The sequence below is a fragment of the Babesia bovis genome, chromosome 3 (assembly GCF_000165395.2).
Source record: "Babesia bovis T2Bo chromosome 3, whole genome shotgun sequence".
Classification (NCBI taxonomy): Eukaryota; Apicomplexa; class Aconoidasida; order Piroplasmida; family Babesiidae; genus Babesia; species Babesia bovis.
In genome coordinates this window covers 948,422-961,719 of record NC_010575.1, presented here as the reverse complement: position 1 = coordinate 961,719, position 13,298 = coordinate 948,422, and the positions used below count along the sequence as shown (strand labels likewise).

Sequence of the window (13,298 nt, the reverse complement as noted above, 5' to 3'; positions counted from 1 at the left end):
AGGTGGATTGTGCTTCCTTTTTGCTGAAAACCTTTAGTCTGGTCAGTACTCACGTGTATATGTACACAGTAAGTATACTGTATAAATATCTGTTATTTTAAACTCATCAAATTGTGGGAACAGTGAAGCTCTTGCCGTAATGATTACACCATTTAAATGCAATGGTTCGATATCTATTTTAAATAACTTCTATTATTTTTAATTGTGTCGGAATCATTTATATGCTATGTCATATTAACTTGGGGCACTTTTATGTGCCTATGGTAACATGATGATGCATGAAAAAATACGGTAAATCAGTGAGAATAGATATTGAAAGCACTAGTGTAGTGGGTGTTTGGTATCAATATACGTACGATTAAAGATATCTACTTTGTGGGATAAACCAAAATAAAATGGTGGAAAGTACGAAACCTTTATGTAACAAACATATTCAGGAAAATTCTAATACGATACAATCCCACACCATCCAATAACAGAGTTATCAATGTGATAGACTCAATAGACAGATTTATTTTGTGAAACATGCATTTGATTATACAATCGGGAAGTTATTATTGAGAGTGGGGAATCATGGATTCCGCAGCGCAAAAAAATAAAACGCCAATTGCTTCCATGTACCTAAAAGTTGAATCAGGTTTTCAATAGAAGCAACATAAGAAAGCTTCGTTTAATCACCACTGGTAATGCCCTATTGCGAGCGATAACATATATAACAAATATAAGCCTGGAGAGAATATGATTTTTGGTTAGGCATCATACAATACCATTCATAGCAATAATAAGACCGTAGTGGATAGCAATTAAAACAGCTCTATTAACAACAAATAATCGGAATACATTAAAGCCAGTTCTACTGCATACCCAGATTATTCACAGTGGCGTAATACGGAATATTGGAACTAGGCAGCAAATACATGAGATACGAAAATGAAATGCACTTTTACTGTTTAAAAACAATGCAAACGATATATATACAAGAACAATTGTATTTTATTATGTTACATATCATATAAATTCCAACGGCAGACATAACTACAGAATAAAAATTATATATCGTTAGATTTTTATACCATTGTAAAGAGTAAATATGAAAGGGCAGTGACCATTGTGCTTAAACCGGAATCTTTCAAAAGTGATTAACTACAAAACTGATTTGCCATTATTACATATGACACACGATATTTGAAAGGTCCTAATATAAGGTGTTCCCAATTTAATTATACAACATTATTTTAATGCAGTTAATCATAAGTGATGCTACCCAGATCGAGAATGGCTTAATAAAACACTTGGTGATCATAACTTAACATATCAGAGCTGACACATTTTTCATATCACCTGTGATGTGTAGGAACAAACAATGAAATGGTCATCTATTGCATGATTCATGACGAAAGTATTGACCATAAATACATGTAAATTGCTCGCTCATGGCAAAATGAACACATATTTCCTTTATCGTGAAACAACTGTCATGAAGAATGAAATGTGCACGTTGCAATGAGAGGCCACCAACACTAAGGCGATGTGCAAGCAGACTTCCGTATTGTAGACAATGTTTCATCAATGAGTTTGAAAAGGAGGTGTACGACTTGATTGAGGAACATAAACTTATAGTTGACGGAGATGTTGTTTGTATTGGGGTATCCGGTGGCAAAGATTCCTCAGTTCTTGCCCATGTGCTGGCTACCCTAAAAGAAAGATACCATCGCAAATGGACTCTTTATCTATTGGCTGCCGATGAAGGCATCAAAGGCTACAGAGATGATTCTTTGGGCGTAGTCATGGGTATGAGTAACCCTAATTATGATGGGTTGAAAATACTAAATTTTAAAGAAAGATTTGGATTTGATATGGATGAAGTAGTATCGTTAATTGGGCAGAAAAACAACTGTACTGTCTGTGGTACTTTTCGACGTCAAATATTGGAGATTGGCGCGAGGATGCTTGGCGCCAACAAGCTGTGCACTGGACACAATATAGACGATAATGCTGAAACCGTTCTTCTCAACATATGCAGAAACGATTTGTTCAAATTGGCAAGGAACCTAAACAGTCTGGATTCAGTGGGTAGTACTGCCAAAATGGGTGACAAATCTACTGCCGACTTACGTGAGGTTACTGCATCTACGACATCAGGTATGCATATTAATAATGAAGCAACACCCGTTGGAGACTCATATCATTCCATGATTTACAAGGAAGCTAAATCAGACGTTTTGGTTACTGATCAAACTAAATCTACTCGCTTCATGCCACTATTATACGATACAAAAATGGATGAGTGTGATACTCAAATAACGGCCGAAATGTCTCAAAAGCTACATCTATCGGATAAAGGTCATGAGCTACTTCGCATAAAGCCATTGATGCATTGTTACGAGAAGGAAATCGTTATGTATGCACGATATCTCAATTTAGAGTATTTCTCTACGGAATGCATTTATGCTCCGGAGGCATACAGGGGATACATGAGAACGTTCATCAAGCAGTTAGAAGCTGTAGATCCTCGAATAATTCAAAACATTACTTATTCTTCGGAGCAGTTTTACGCGAGTTACCTTTCCAATCGAAAAGTGAACGTTTGCAAAAAATGTGGCATAGAGGGCATCAATGATTTGTGCAAAGCTTGCATTTTAGTCGAGAAGCTTACGGCGCTCCGATCTAATGCAAATGAACATATTAAAGTTGCTCACAGCAGCTAATACACGTAGAACTTTATAGTAATCGTGATTCCGAACATATATGGCGCTACTGCAGAAGGCACACGTTGATTCTCACATAACAAATATAGATCATGGTTGCAAATAGTCTATTCATCATTCTAAAATATCACACTACGATCATATTGGCATGGCGTTCAGGAAGAATCTATTATAATTAAACCACGAATAGATTTGGACATCAATGATGATCCGAGTTACCCAAAGGGAATGCAACAGAAATGCTTTCCAATCGTTTCTGAACATATAGTATCTATTCGATGTAATACTAAGCCTACAATATGCATTTATTTGCCAGTATAATGGTGGACACACAGAAGTACGTTTTAAACTAACAAAACGTTATCAAAGACACCTGAAGTTCAACCGATGCAAGCATTCATCAAACTACACATACAATACATGATAATCAATCAAGCTAACAATATCGAGAACGCCAATAGTTTTATGAAATAACGTTATGATTCGCGAATCATGCAAACGTGGGGGTTGGATTGTTAAGGTGTGATTCTCTTGCTCAAAGTAGAGCATTACCAATTCTCATCATCTTTGAATTTATATGCACATATGTGTCATATAATATACGGTGGGTTTTTGGATATTGTTGCGGGATTTTCAAGGCTGGTTAATGCGTTCAGCGTATATCGCGTGGCGGAGATTTACTTAAGATAATCATTTACCACGGCAATGAAAGCGCTGTATAATGATTTTTAGCGATTTTTATGTTCCTTCAACATCTAATATTCTGGATCTACGGTTGACACATTGAAACGTTGTCTCTTGTGATTAATTCCGGTCGATATATTCATGAATTGCGTTGATGTAAGCAATTCATATTGTTCTATATAAGTTGTTGTATTCGACATTTACTTCAATTTACGAATTGGTGTATAGGATCTCTGTGATTGCTGTATTGATAATCGACTGAATATACGTTGGATTAACATTATTACTCATTTGTGTATCTTGTCCTTATGACAAGAAATTAACATTATATCGGAAACGCAAAACAAAGATATTGCTCTGATTCGTAGATTACACTGTATATACTAATTAATTGCTGAAGATGTCAACTGATTCGACGAGTGCCATGGGTACTACAGGTGGGAGTGTTAGCAGTCAAAGGATTAAGATTGTGCTTCTTGGCGAGCAGAACACTGGCAAAACATCTATCGTAACTCGCTTTGTGTATGACCATTTTGTTCCCGCTTATGCGGCTACTATTGGAATTGATTTTCTATCGAAGGTGGTTACTGTAAATGGGAAGACTATGCGCCTACAGTTGTGGGACACTGCAGGGCAAGAGCGCTTCCGTACTTTGATGCCAAGCTATATTCGTGACTCGAGTGCAGCAATTGTTGTCTATGACATTACAAGCCCTGAGTCCTTCGAAAAAGTCAAGGATTGGATTAAGGACATAAAGGAACTTCGTGGTGATAAAGCCATTATTATGATTGTTGGTAACAAAACTGACTTGTTAGACAAACGTAAAGTGTCCTACGACGAGGGAGAAGAAGAAGCTAAGAAGCTTGAGTGCCTATTTTGTGAGACAAGCGCAAAGAATGGTGACAACATCAATGACTTGTTCAATACGGTATCAACTGAGCTTATGAAGAACCTAGAACCGGTGCCTGTGAATGACAAACGTAAGTTATTGAACATTGAAAATTTGTGGAGTTCATTGTTTACATGCTTAATTGGTGCGCAAATAGTTCATATTCCTGTTATATACAAATGCTGTTAACATTTTTACAGTTGTTGACATCGATTTGAAGTCAAACAGTGCGGAAACTCCCAACAACTGTACCGACCGTACAAAGAACACATACCTGTCTATGACAAGGGCGTGCACACGATAACTTTATATAGAAACCACCGTGCAATTCCGGTGTAATTATAGCAAATCGTAGATGCAAATTGTCACATTTGTATCTCTTGTATGTGCGTCACTTATTCGTTATGTTGTTGGCGGAGTTGACGTGACGCGCGCCTATGGCGCCTTTATTTCGGCGCCGTATCCTGGCTATTCAAAATGCATGGCACCGAAGCGTGTTAATTGTATGCATCCGGCTCGTTCTGCTGGTATCAGAACGAAGAAGGTCGAGCGACGTCTTCATGTCTATTCCTCACACAATGATATAGGATCGCTCTTAGATTACAGTTCGAATGCCCTTTATGAAGCATTTTCTAAAGGCAGCAATGCTTCATTTGGTGAGTGTTTGGGCGCTTCTGCCGCATATGTGTTCCCTTTGATGGATGTAGTTGAGGTAGGTGTATGCATCTGGTATTTCTATGTATATTACACAGAACTTCGGAGATACAGTAAAACCACACGTACCGGAGATCGCACAGATGATAATAGATCAACTTCGCAGCATATCTCAATTTTATGGTTCCGTACCCTTCCTCTCGTCTACGATGTCTACATTGATCTACTCAGGTTTGGTTAAAAAGAACCAGTATGACGTCTCCTACTTTGTTAGATATCATGTTTTACAAGTGGGTTATTTTTATGTATACACATATTTTGTAGTCGCAAATACTTTCTTCATTTCAAAATACATTGGCTATGTTTTACTTTAAGCTTCTGCCGTTTGATCCGTCCTCTCAAGATTTTCTACCGACAGTTTCTCTAATGTCAGCTATATTTGCTTCTTTTGGAGCCGTATTTTATTGTATTGGGAGTGCTGTTTTTGGCCGTTACGCGTCACTCCCAATCATATCAGAGGCGGTGCAACTACATATAGGCGAGATTCCTTCAAACAGCAAGATAAATAAACCGGAAGAAGAAGATACAGACGACGAACAATCGGGGTGAACTAATGTATATGCGTTATGAAGTTATATGTTGCATTCATTTCAAATTGGTGAATGCATATGCTGGCTTGTAAAAAATGTGGCGCATAAGCACTGTAGAATAGTGCAACAACATATTTATACAAAAAATATTGTAGCTGTTGCATTAATATATTTAGTTAATTAGCATATTCCAGGATCTTGTAGCTTCTAACGAGGTTTTTACGTCGATGTTTAAACGATCTAATCTATGGACAATCGTAGCTCATAAATGTAGCTGCAATTATATACTAATGAACATTTCAGTTTATGTTTCTGCAACAAATGGCAGTATGATATCGACTATTGCTGCGGTTGATTCAACTGATATGGGTACGCATTGCCCTGATTTGTCATCTATTTGAGATGCTTCAGAGGCACCGTTGCCTGCCACATAATGCATGATATTGGCCACTTTGCCAGTGATAGCCTGTACAACGGCCGCATTCGTTTCCATATGAATACGGGGTTGCAGTTGCCTAACCATAGATCCACGACCGGCACTTGTTTGAGAGAACAACACCCGCTGTTCATGTTGATTGAAGTACAATGTAAAACGTACATGTTTCATAAGTCCTCCACGAAACGCTCCTGCAGAATCAAGGCTTGCTAAAATGTTTGCGATATCACTTTCATTAGAGACCTGAATCGATGCTACCGTATATATAGCCACCAATATACCTCAAAAAACACATATAATTGAGTGTGATCTGCTAATTGAACCAGCGGATCTAGACATCGTTCGATCAGATCGTAAGTTCCTTTCTTAAATATCAACTGCGTACTGATAGCAAAATATCTATGAATTATACATACATCACTTGCAAAGATAGACACTCTTGGCTTTTCAGGTTCGCTTCAAAATATGAAATTCCTAACAAACGAGAACTTACACGGATCTATTACCATGTCCATTAGTTTCTGAACGCCACTGTTTTCTCTTGCTGCAATATGCAGTGCATAGAAACCATGCCAAAGACAAACCACCTGGTCAACATGTTTCACCGTCAAAGCAGCAACGCAATGTGCATAATGCCTCAATACACATACCTATAATTAGGCCTGCAACAGGAAATATCTTGTATTTGCAATTCAATGTGTCCACTACGTTTTTTAATAGTCTATAAGCACTCCCATTGTTATCCATATCTAACTGTCGGTATCATGTAGCAGCATTTCGCTGTGGTAATTTGAATGAAATATGCAATGTACAGGATGCTGCACTGAATTAAAACAGTAACTATGATAACTAGATTGCGATTAAAGTCTATATTGTTATATGTATTTTTGCGCAAAACTATTTTTACGTGCAACGTGGTCTACCTTCTGGTAGCATAGTAACGGCATTTACGAAGTAGAATTATTGAAATAGCTTCACTAAGGATTGTGATAACGGCAAACGCGTATTAAAGCGGTAATATCACAGGAATGTGTATGTATTTATGAAACTAGTACTACCTATCGAACCACCATATTGATACCCTCACAAAATTCAGCGTTCAATAACATTATTGACTGTTTATATTCATTCATATGGCATTGAATAGCTTTTTAATAAATCTTGTAGCGTTGAATGTATTGTTTTTATGAATTCTGCGCAGATGTGTACAAGGGTGCATCTACAGTGCTCCCTCTAAGGACTTCACAGACCTTTTGTAGCCGCGATTCCTTTTATACTGTGATGTTACTCTGGCCTGTATATTAAATTTGCATTATGAAGTTTTTTGAGGCTTAAATACACATATTATGGTATAATATTTGCCGTTGAATTTGGTGGCTTTAGCCTTCCAGATTCACCCTGGAGCTAAATGTGTAATGTTTTCGCTTAACATTTAGATATATGCGGTTATATTATATTGTTTTCAAAACTTCTATGCATGCTTATATAGATCAAATTGTCAGGATCCAGCAATCATTTCACGTCTATTCTATTTAGTACGGAAATACAACATCAACGGGCTGAAGGTGTCCCTGGATATGACATATCACGGTACTCATCAAACGAGTTTTTGGCAATCAATTTTTGTATTTTTCGTATGTAAGCTTGATCAAGATCTCAAAGGGTGAATACGATTTGATAAATGCTACTTTCGCCAACATAATAATATGGAATCTTGATTGTGATAGGAAGGTCTTGTTGAATTCATAATGCAGTTTCTGTTTATTTTTATAGTGATGGTCTCGCAAGCCTTTTGCGATGATCCTCCGGTACCTGCTGGCGATCGCGACAAAGTCTCGCCGGCGAGGTCTATTCGGAATATCTCAGCTGCTACACTGCGTGACTGTGCCAGAATATATGGCAGCGGTCTTCGCGTTTGCAGTGCAGTTCACGTGGATGATGGCGAAAAAGGCCGTGCTGGATGCAATGAAATGTTATGTAAATCTCTTTGTTGCAAGGCTGCCAGCACTTGCCAAAAAAGCAGCTTTCTTTCATTGACGACCGAAGAATGCATTGCTTCAAACTTAGAGAAGCAATTGAATGGCTGTTGCGTTGTGGGCAAATCTAAAGGCTGTGAGTTATACATTGCACTGCTTGCTTACGTATTGAATGCTTGGTAGTTGGTGTTTCTAGATGGTACTGAATAATGAATGGTATATCTACATTATTCTTTGTAAATTTAAGTGTGCATGTACTCTTTATTTATATAATGAACCTTCAGCTACAATGGTATATGCCGGTGGTGTCGTCGGTGCAATGATTATCATCAGCGGTCTCTACTTCATCGTATCAATGGGATCGTAAGTTATTACATCATTGCGTGTATAATACTTTGTTACTAAATGTGTCGTTTAAATGGTCTGAATTCAACGGTGCCTTCTCGATGGTACCAATGTCCATTGAGTCATAATGGTCTATCTCAGCCGTTGCCTTTTCATACAATCGCTGTTCGTGCACACGTTACGGCACGATGTGTTTGTTCTTTAGTGTTCAGCGATTCGGCGAGGCTCATGTTTTCTCAGGGTAAAGGTGATCAAAGGCGAAAAGCCCGTGGACAGTGACGAAAATCAAGTATTTTATGAGACGAAAATGCCGCACATGGAAGTAAATCAGTTAATTGCTACTGATGGCGATGACGTCTTCTGGGAAGACTGAAGTGTGTAACCTTGCACCTATGCATGTTATTGCGGCGCACGGCGGCACTCTCCAGTATTGGCAGATACTTTAATGCGCTTTAATAACGTACTATCGTATCGCTTAGACTTGATATTACAAAATGTCACAGTATGGTCCTCGTTCGCAGGCTTTGCCATCAGATGTCATAGAGGAGCTGGAACGCAAATACAATACCGGTAAGTGTTTCATATTCATGCTGTAAGCTAATTTGGATATTAATCCATGGTAGTTTGTGATTGTTTAGGCTGATGTGTTGTCGTAATGTGCATAGTTTTGGCTTATTAGTTGTTGTCATCCATGCCACGGGAAATAGAATACCTGTAGCATATCTTCTACCATACGGGCGCCATTATACTCATATGTATGTATTTTAAGGACTATTATATGTATGATGTGATTGTGGTTTCCCGTTCGTGAATATTTATACACTGTAATGTGCACATTTCTTACGATACTCAGCAACTCCTGTAAAGGAAGGTGTAGTCAAGATACCAGCTGCCGACCCAGATGTTTGCGGTGTTAAAACTGCAGTAGAGTCACCAGCTCCAAGTACTACAGTTAAGAAGGCTGATGATGATGTTAAAACTCCAGAGGAAAAGGCTGCACTTTTGGCAAAAATAACGGGTAATCAACCGAACATATCACCTGCCTATCGTCTTCTCGCTGACCCTAAGTTATGTCTCAAGGTATGTAATTTACATCGCTGGATAACATGTCCACACAACTCTTTTTCGTTCTTCTGTTAATAGATTTTCAGGGCAATTCACAACAAGCCGAGTCACTCCATCGTCAAAACTTGTAACAGTGCGATTATACCGCCTTAAGAATGGAGGCGCAAAGATCCTGCCTGTAAAGATTTGTATGTTTTATTTAGGGCCCACGTTAGGCCTCCAGGACCAGAAATTTTAATAAACTATTCCTAAAGGCACATTCGCAACGCAACAGAAATAGAATAGCCCTTGGCCCACTTAAAGATATTGGGTATATTTAACAAACATAATTTTAGGAATAATATTTCACTGGTATATATTTGATAACCTACCCAAGCATTGTTTTTGCTTTGATCCAAGGGTCGTTAGATCCGTGTCCTTCTGCTAGCAATTCCTGAAGCACTTGTGTAGTTCTCTCTTTGTCCAGATGATCCAAAGGCACGGCTTCCACGCCTGATACCTCGGCAACACTGTTGCCGTCAACGTGCGCTATTTTGAAAAACCCAGAGGACAAAAAGTATTTAGACACTTCACCAGTTTCTTCAGCTACCACAGATACTACTCCTGGCTTGAGTACAGTTAACATTGCAGCATGGCCCTTTGTTACCGTAAAGTAACCCTCGGAACCTGTACAGACATGAATAGGGTGTCCAACTGCGTTATAAGCCATTAGTCATGTAAATCGTCCAAAACGTTACAATGTAGTTCATAAATTGCGTATTTGGTAACCTACCTGGTACAGTAGCCTGTTTCGCTACTATGTTGTTGACGAGTGTGGTATGCGGTGTTAAAAGAGAAAATAATAGCTTTCCATGTCCCGTTGTCGCTGTAGCATGGCGCAAAATTTTAGAGAAAAGAATTGCCATTTTGCGCTGGGTTGTGTAAATGAAGGCATCTATACAATTGGTGTATTCTTCCTGCGGTGTGGCGTCACCAATCAGGCATAGATGTGTTAAAATAATGACCAAGAAGTTCGCCTTATTTTTACCGTATTATTAATACATAATGTCGTACGCTTAATGTGATTACGTGGTGTAGGTATATAAAATGTCACATCAACAACATGTCGATGCAGAGGCGGATGGCAAAAGATCAATGTGTCTAGAATAAAGAGTCTATATAGATAACTATATACATTGACTCAGAGTGAGGTGTAGCGAATTCCATGAATAGAATGCTGTAGTAGAGACAATGAACCGATGTACACAGCTAAGTTAAGTCTTTTTAAGATATCCCTAACGTTTCTCTATGAATGTGTATTTAACAACTTGTTATACTTGAACAACACCGTGATTCATATATCCAGAATTTATGTGTCTTTTCTATATACTTGTCGATACTACTGGGCGGGTGCATCATGATGGGGGATTCCATTGTAATTTTATGTCATATTATTTACGCTGAATACTGCCTTTACGATGAGGAGGGCTTTTTTAAAGCGGGCCTACCGGTATGTTGCAATCTTCTTTATGGCGATTTGTCATGTGTGAACTGTCGTGGCCATCTAAGAATCTGTGGCTATGGTTATGTTTCCTTAGTAATGCGTTTATTTGATGGACATACAACTATTTTAGGTGTTCATCTGATAAATATTTTTCATTACTAAATTGCATTACCTGTGTTTATATTGATAACTTAGTGTTTTTTTGAGTGAATCAACATTGTGTTCAGCGACGCGGTGAGCTGGTTTGGCTCTGAGAACTATCGCAAGGCATTTAAATGTTCTCCTAGTACTGCTCTTTTACAATCTATGGGCAATACTTATAGGTTTGTTTGATGTGTATTGTTGTAGGATTGTTCAGGAACCCTTTTCTGATGCGTATGGGTACCATAGATGAGGTTCGTGAGGCCTTGAGATTGAAACTCGGCTCGCAACAGTCACTATGGGACAATAGTTTGGGTCTCACGGGTGTGGGTGAGTTGTGTGATTGGGAGCCTTTGTGTTTGTCCGAGTACTTCCTAAGGAAGATTTCAGTACAGGGCATGAATGTTTGGTGTGATATACTATGTTCTAGCCCATTATACTAATCTGAAATAATGTTTTTGGTGTGTGTCATTTCGGTTTCTGCGTTCCAAAAAAAGTTGGTACATTATTTTTGCCTGTGTTATTTACTCTTTCTACGCCGTCAATTAAGTTATCCTGCGACGAAGTCCGTTGCGTGTATTATTCTTTTTTGTTTGGACTGATGACCATCTGTTAACAATGGTCTACGCAAGGCTGTGATTAATCTCTTCCGTGCCATGTCATGCGTCGTAGATTTCACTTCTATTGAAGACTACGTTCGGAAATGTCTCGACACCTACACATGTATGATGCCATTACTACAACAATTTTGTTGGATAACTTTGAGAATCCACTAGAAGACCCATGTCATTGCTTTGCAGCTGCATGGTCGAGTATAATAAACGGCTCCACCAACATGCTACGAACGACTCGTAAAAGGAAACAAGCTTTTGCATGTGAATCGCCAAAACAGTTATGGTCATGATCGTGGAATTATTGTGTCGTAATGAGGTGGGTAATAACACTATTTTTTTCGCGGTATAACGCCGCTGTTTACATATCACCCAGCAGCGACATATGTTAATGACCTTGCAGTAATTTCCTTGATTGCCTCGGATACTGGAGCCAACGAGTGTTTTTAAGGTCGTTTTTCAATTGTGTTCTTATTACATTTTATTGGATGGTATCGATGGTTATATCATAGTTATATATATCAACGTAATTGTTGTTGTTTTCAGTAGTGTTGACATCTAAAGGTCGTAGTTATGCAATCCAAGCAGAAAGGAGATAACCATTGCATTCACGTGGCAACAACACACTCTTATATCAACAAGGGCTGCAAAAGAATGGTGGTATAACGCATTGTTCGGAACATAATATCACTGGTTCTTATCGGGAACATATGAATTACATCCTGCACCTATACAAGCGGGGCACATGTAAAGAGCGGTTAATGAGCCAAAATAGGCTCATTTCGCATCAGCATAACTGATGGACCTACTATAATATTCCTTATGCTATATCGAATTTACATTATATATTCTTTGGCTTGTATAGACTATAAACTGACGACTTCCTTTGGATTCTATTCGTTAGGGTGCAGTATTTTCCTAGAAGCTGCTGTGCGACTGCAGTCATTCACATCGAAGAATATGTGCTCTTGTAATTCCACGGTATTACACATCAGTGGTATTCATATCGTTGAACTATTGCATGACGATGGTGTCTTACAAGAATAGGTTCATGTCTATTAATTCGTAGGTGTCAATGTGTAAACTTTAAGCGACACAGGTCGCAGCATTCTAAGCTGAAGCGATACCTGGACAAGCTCCAACGACACACTGCTAGAGAAATAAAAACCGTATGTTCTTATAAGTGTAACACAAATATACAGCGGATCAAAATGGCTCGTAACGAATTGTTACAAAACGACAACTCCCGTATCCTCGCTACTGCAAAAAATGCACTAGTGGTAAGATATATATTGTGTCAATGTAATATGATACAGGCATACAGCAATGCAATCATCAGTGGTGCCACTTGTGCGACGGAATCCGTTTCTCTCACTGGTACGACACACCTGGGTTAATAATGTTATTCTAGATAAAACCCTATCGAAGCAAAAGGCCGTGTATTTACAACTTGAGAAGAAAAACAAATCGTGCACACTCAAAAAGGAGGAGGCGGAATTTAACACTTTTATCAACGGATTACTTCGTCGTGTGGACAAATGCTGCGAGGGTCATCGTAAAGCTGATAGCCACGAGGAAGACCCAGTGGACGCATTTTGCGGCACGAAGTTGAATACACTAGAACACTTTAAATAATCAGCAATATTGTGTAATTTCCATGATCTATACAACACAATCCCAACATTATACCGTATCAATAGCCAATATCCAACTAAC

The 13,298-nt window shown here is 38.6% G+C and overlaps 9 protein-coding genes across 9 annotated transcripts; 7 read left to right on the top strand and 2 right to left on the bottom strand.

Annotated features, from left to right (window-relative positions):
• Nucleotides 1-1,445: 1,445 nt before the first annotated feature.
• Nucleotides 1,446-2,713, top strand: BBOV_III004460 (uncharacterized protein). Its single transcript, XM_001611527.2, has one exon. It carries the CDS (start codon nt 1,485-1,487, stop codon nt 2,706-2,708), a length of 1,224 nt encoding a protein of 407 aa, XP_001611577.1. The 5' UTR covers nt 1,446-1,484; the 3' UTR covers nt 2,709-2,713.
• A 542-nt stretch (nt 2,714-3,255) lies between these two features.
• On the top strand, nt 3,256-4,634 carry BBOV_III004450 (Ras-related family protein). The gene is made up of 2 exons (XM_001611526.2): nt 3,256-4,372; nt 4,482-4,634. The coding sequence occupies exons 1-2, from the start codon at nt 3,793-3,795 to the stop codon at nt 4,583-4,585; spliced, it is 684 nt and encodes a 227-aa protein (XP_001611576.1). The 5' UTR covers nt 3,256-3,792; the 3' UTR covers nt 4,586-4,634.
• A 62-nt stretch (nt 4,635-4,696) lies between these two features.
• On the top strand, nt 4,697-5,553 carry BBOV_III004440 (putative integral membrane protein). Its single transcript, XM_001611525.2, has 3 exons — nt 4,697-4,993; nt 5,034-5,225; nt 5,260-5,553. The coding sequence occupies exons 1-3, from the start codon at nt 4,763-4,765 to the stop codon at nt 5,542-5,544; spliced, it is 708 nt and encodes a 235-aa protein (XP_001611575.1). The 5' UTR covers nt 4,697-4,762; the 3' UTR covers nt 5,545-5,553.
• Nucleotides 5,554-5,820: 267 nt separating this feature from the next.
• Nucleotides 5,821-6,776, bottom strand: BBOV_III004430 (putative integral membrane protein). The gene is made up of 6 exons (XM_051767905.1): nt 6,612-6,776; nt 6,455-6,548; nt 6,378-6,417; nt 6,243-6,338; nt 6,124-6,204; nt 5,821-6,087 (listed from the first exon to the last, which is right to left on the bottom strand). The coding sequence occupies exons 1-6, from the start codon at nt 6,706-6,708 to the stop codon at nt 5,830-5,832; spliced, it is 666 nt and encodes a 221-aa protein (XP_051623438.1). The 5' UTR covers nt 6,709-6,776; the 3' UTR covers nt 5,821-5,829.
• An 816-nt stretch (nt 6,777-7,592) lies between these two features.
• BBOV_III004420 (putative integral membrane protein) lies at nt 7,593-8,673 on the top strand. The gene is made up of 3 exons (XM_001611523.2): nt 7,593-8,073; nt 8,222-8,300; nt 8,523-8,673. Exons 1-3 carry the CDS (start codon nt 7,710-7,712, stop codon nt 8,653-8,655), a joined length of 576 nt encoding a protein of 191 aa, XP_001611573.2. The 5' UTR covers nt 7,593-7,709; the 3' UTR covers nt 8,656-8,673.
• A 58-nt stretch (nt 8,674-8,731) lies between these two features.
• On the top strand, nt 8,732-9,521 carry BBOV_III004410 (uncharacterized protein). Its single transcript, XM_001611522.2, has 3 exons — nt 8,732-8,852; nt 9,136-9,362; nt 9,434-9,521. Exons 1-3 carry the CDS (start codon nt 8,777-8,779, stop codon nt 9,476-9,478), a joined length of 348 nt encoding a protein of 115 aa, XP_001611572.1. The 5' UTR covers nt 8,732-8,776; the 3' UTR covers nt 9,479-9,521.
• On the bottom strand, nt 9,149-10,282 carry BBOV_III004400 (ATP synthase Delta/Epsilon chain beta-sandwich domain family protein). The gene is made up of 3 exons (XM_001611521.2): nt 10,120-10,282; nt 9,719-10,013; nt 9,149-9,523 (listed from the first exon to the last, which is right to left on the bottom strand). The coding sequence occupies exons 1-3, from the start codon at nt 10,250-10,252 to the stop codon at nt 9,487-9,489; spliced, it is 465 nt and encodes a 154-aa protein (XP_001611571.1). The 5' UTR covers nt 10,253-10,282; the 3' UTR covers nt 9,149-9,486.
• Nucleotides 10,283-10,792: 510 nt separating this feature from the next.
• On the top strand, nt 10,793-12,340 carry BBOV_III004390 (uncharacterized protein). The gene is made up of 7 exons (XM_051767678.1): nt 10,793-10,836; nt 11,058-11,153; nt 11,189-11,301; nt 11,644-11,694; nt 11,772-11,901; nt 11,986-12,033; nt 12,171-12,340. Exons 1-5 carry the CDS (start codon nt 10,805-10,807, stop codon nt 11,873-11,875), a joined length of 396 nt encoding a protein of 131 aa, XP_051623437.1. The 5' UTR covers nt 10,793-10,804; the 3' UTR covers nt 11,876-11,901; nt 11,986-12,033; nt 12,171-12,340.
• Nucleotides 12,341-12,560: 220 nt separating this feature from the next.
• On the top strand, nt 12,561-13,225 carry BBOV_III004385 (uncharacterized protein). Its single transcript, XM_051767312.1, has 5 exons — nt 12,561-12,647; nt 12,682-12,751; nt 12,785-12,862; nt 12,899-12,959; nt 12,994-13,225. Exons 1-5 carry the CDS (start codon nt 12,604-12,606, stop codon nt 13,215-13,217), a joined length of 477 nt encoding a protein of 158 aa, XP_051623693.1. The 5' UTR covers nt 12,561-12,603; the 3' UTR covers nt 13,218-13,225.
• The last annotated feature ends 73 nt before the right edge of the window (nt 13,226-13,298 follow it).

Bases quoted from the DNA above. Each gene is read 5' to 3' on its own strand.
- BBOV_III004390 (XM_051767678.1), top strand. From the start codon at position 10,805: ATGAGGAGGGCTTTTTTAAAGCGGGCCTACCG. The intron at 11,302-11,643 runs GTGAGTTGTGTG...CATGCGTCGTAG, and splicing joins TTTGGGTCTCACGGGTGTGG to ATTTCACTTCTATTGAAGAC. The intron at 11,695-11,771 runs GTATGATGCCAT...ATTGCTTTGCAG, and splicing joins ATGTCTCGACACCTACACAT to CTGCATGGTCGAGTATAATA.
- BBOV_III004385 (XM_051767312.1), top strand. From the start codon at position 12,604: ATGACGATGGTGTCTTACAAGAATAGGTTCATGTCTATTAATTC. The intron at 12,863-12,898 runs GTAAGATATATA...AATATGATACAG, and splicing joins CTGCAAAAAATGCACTAGTG to GCATACAGCAATGCAATCAT. The intron at 12,960-12,993 runs GTACGACACACC...ATGTTATTCTAG, and splicing joins GGAATCCGTTTCTCTCACTG to ATAAAACCCTATCGAAGCAA.
- BBOV_III004410 (XM_001611522.2), top strand. From the start codon at position 8,777: ATGTCACAGTATGGTCCTCGTTCGCAGGCTTTGCCATCAGATGTCATA. The intron at 8,853-9,135 runs GTAAGTGTTTCA...TACGATACTCAG, and splicing joins GGAACGCAAATACAATACCG to CAACTCCTGTAAAGGAAGGT. The intron at 9,363-9,433 runs GTATGTAATTTA...ATAGATTTTCAG, and splicing joins ACCCTAAGTTATGTCTCAAG to GGCAATTCACAACAAGCCGA.
- BBOV_III004420 (XM_001611523.2), top strand. From the start codon at position 7,710: ATGCAGTTTCTGTTTATTTTTATAGTGATGGTCTCGCAAGCCTTTTGC. The intron at 8,074-8,221 runs GTGAGTTATACA...ATGAACCTTCAG, and splicing joins TGTGGGCAAATCTAAAGGCT to CTACAATGGTATATGCCGGT. The intron at 8,301-8,522 runs GTAAGTTATTAC...ATGTTTTCTCAG, and splicing joins TTCATCGTATCAATGGGATC to GGTAAAGGTGATCAAAGGCG.
- BBOV_III004400 (XM_001611521.2), bottom strand. From the start codon at position 10,252: ATGGCAATTCTTTTCTCTAAAATTTTGCGCCATGCTACAGCGACAACG. The intron at 10,014-10,119 runs GTAGGTTACCAA...ATGTCTGTACAG, and splicing joins GAAACAGGCTACTGTACCAG to GTTCCGAGGGTTACTTTACG. The intron at 9,524-9,718 runs GTAGGTTATCAA...AAATCTTTACAG, and splicing joins AAAGCAAAAACAATGCTTGG to GCAGGATCTTTGCGCCTCCA.
- BBOV_III004460 (XM_001611527.2), top strand. From the start codon at position 1,485: ATGAAATGTGCACGTTGCAATGAGAGGCCACCAACACTAAGGCGATGT.
- BBOV_III004440 (XM_001611525.2), top strand. From the start codon at position 4,763: ATGGCACCGAAGCGTGTTAATTGTATGCATCCGGCTCGTTCTGCTGGT. The intron at 4,994-5,033 runs GTAGGTGTATGC...TATATTACACAG, and splicing joins CTTTGATGGATGTAGTTGAG to AACTTCGGAGATACAGTAAA. The intron at 5,226-5,259 runs GTGGGTTATTTT...CATATTTTGTAG, and splicing joins TTAGATATCATGTTTTACAA to TCGCAAATACTTTCTTCATT.
- BBOV_III004430 (XM_051767905.1), bottom strand. From the start codon at position 6,708: ATGGATAACAATGGGAGTGCTTATAGACTATTAAAAAACGTAGTGGAC. The intron at 6,549-6,611 runs GTATGTGTATTG...CATGTTGACCAG, and splicing joins TGTTGCAGGCCTAATTATAG to GTGGTTTGTCTTTGGCATGG. The intron at 6,339-6,377 runs GTATGTATAATT...ATCAGTACGCAG, and splicing joins TGTCTATCTTTGCAAGTGAT to TTGATATTTAAGAAAGGAAC.
- BBOV_III004450 (XM_001611526.2), top strand. From the start codon at position 3,793: ATGTCAACTGATTCGACGAGTGCCATGGGTACTACAGGTGGGAGTGTT. The intron at 4,373-4,481 runs GTAAGTTATTGA...ACATTTTTACAG, and splicing joins GGTGCCTGTGAATGACAAAC to TTGTTGACATCGATTTGAAG.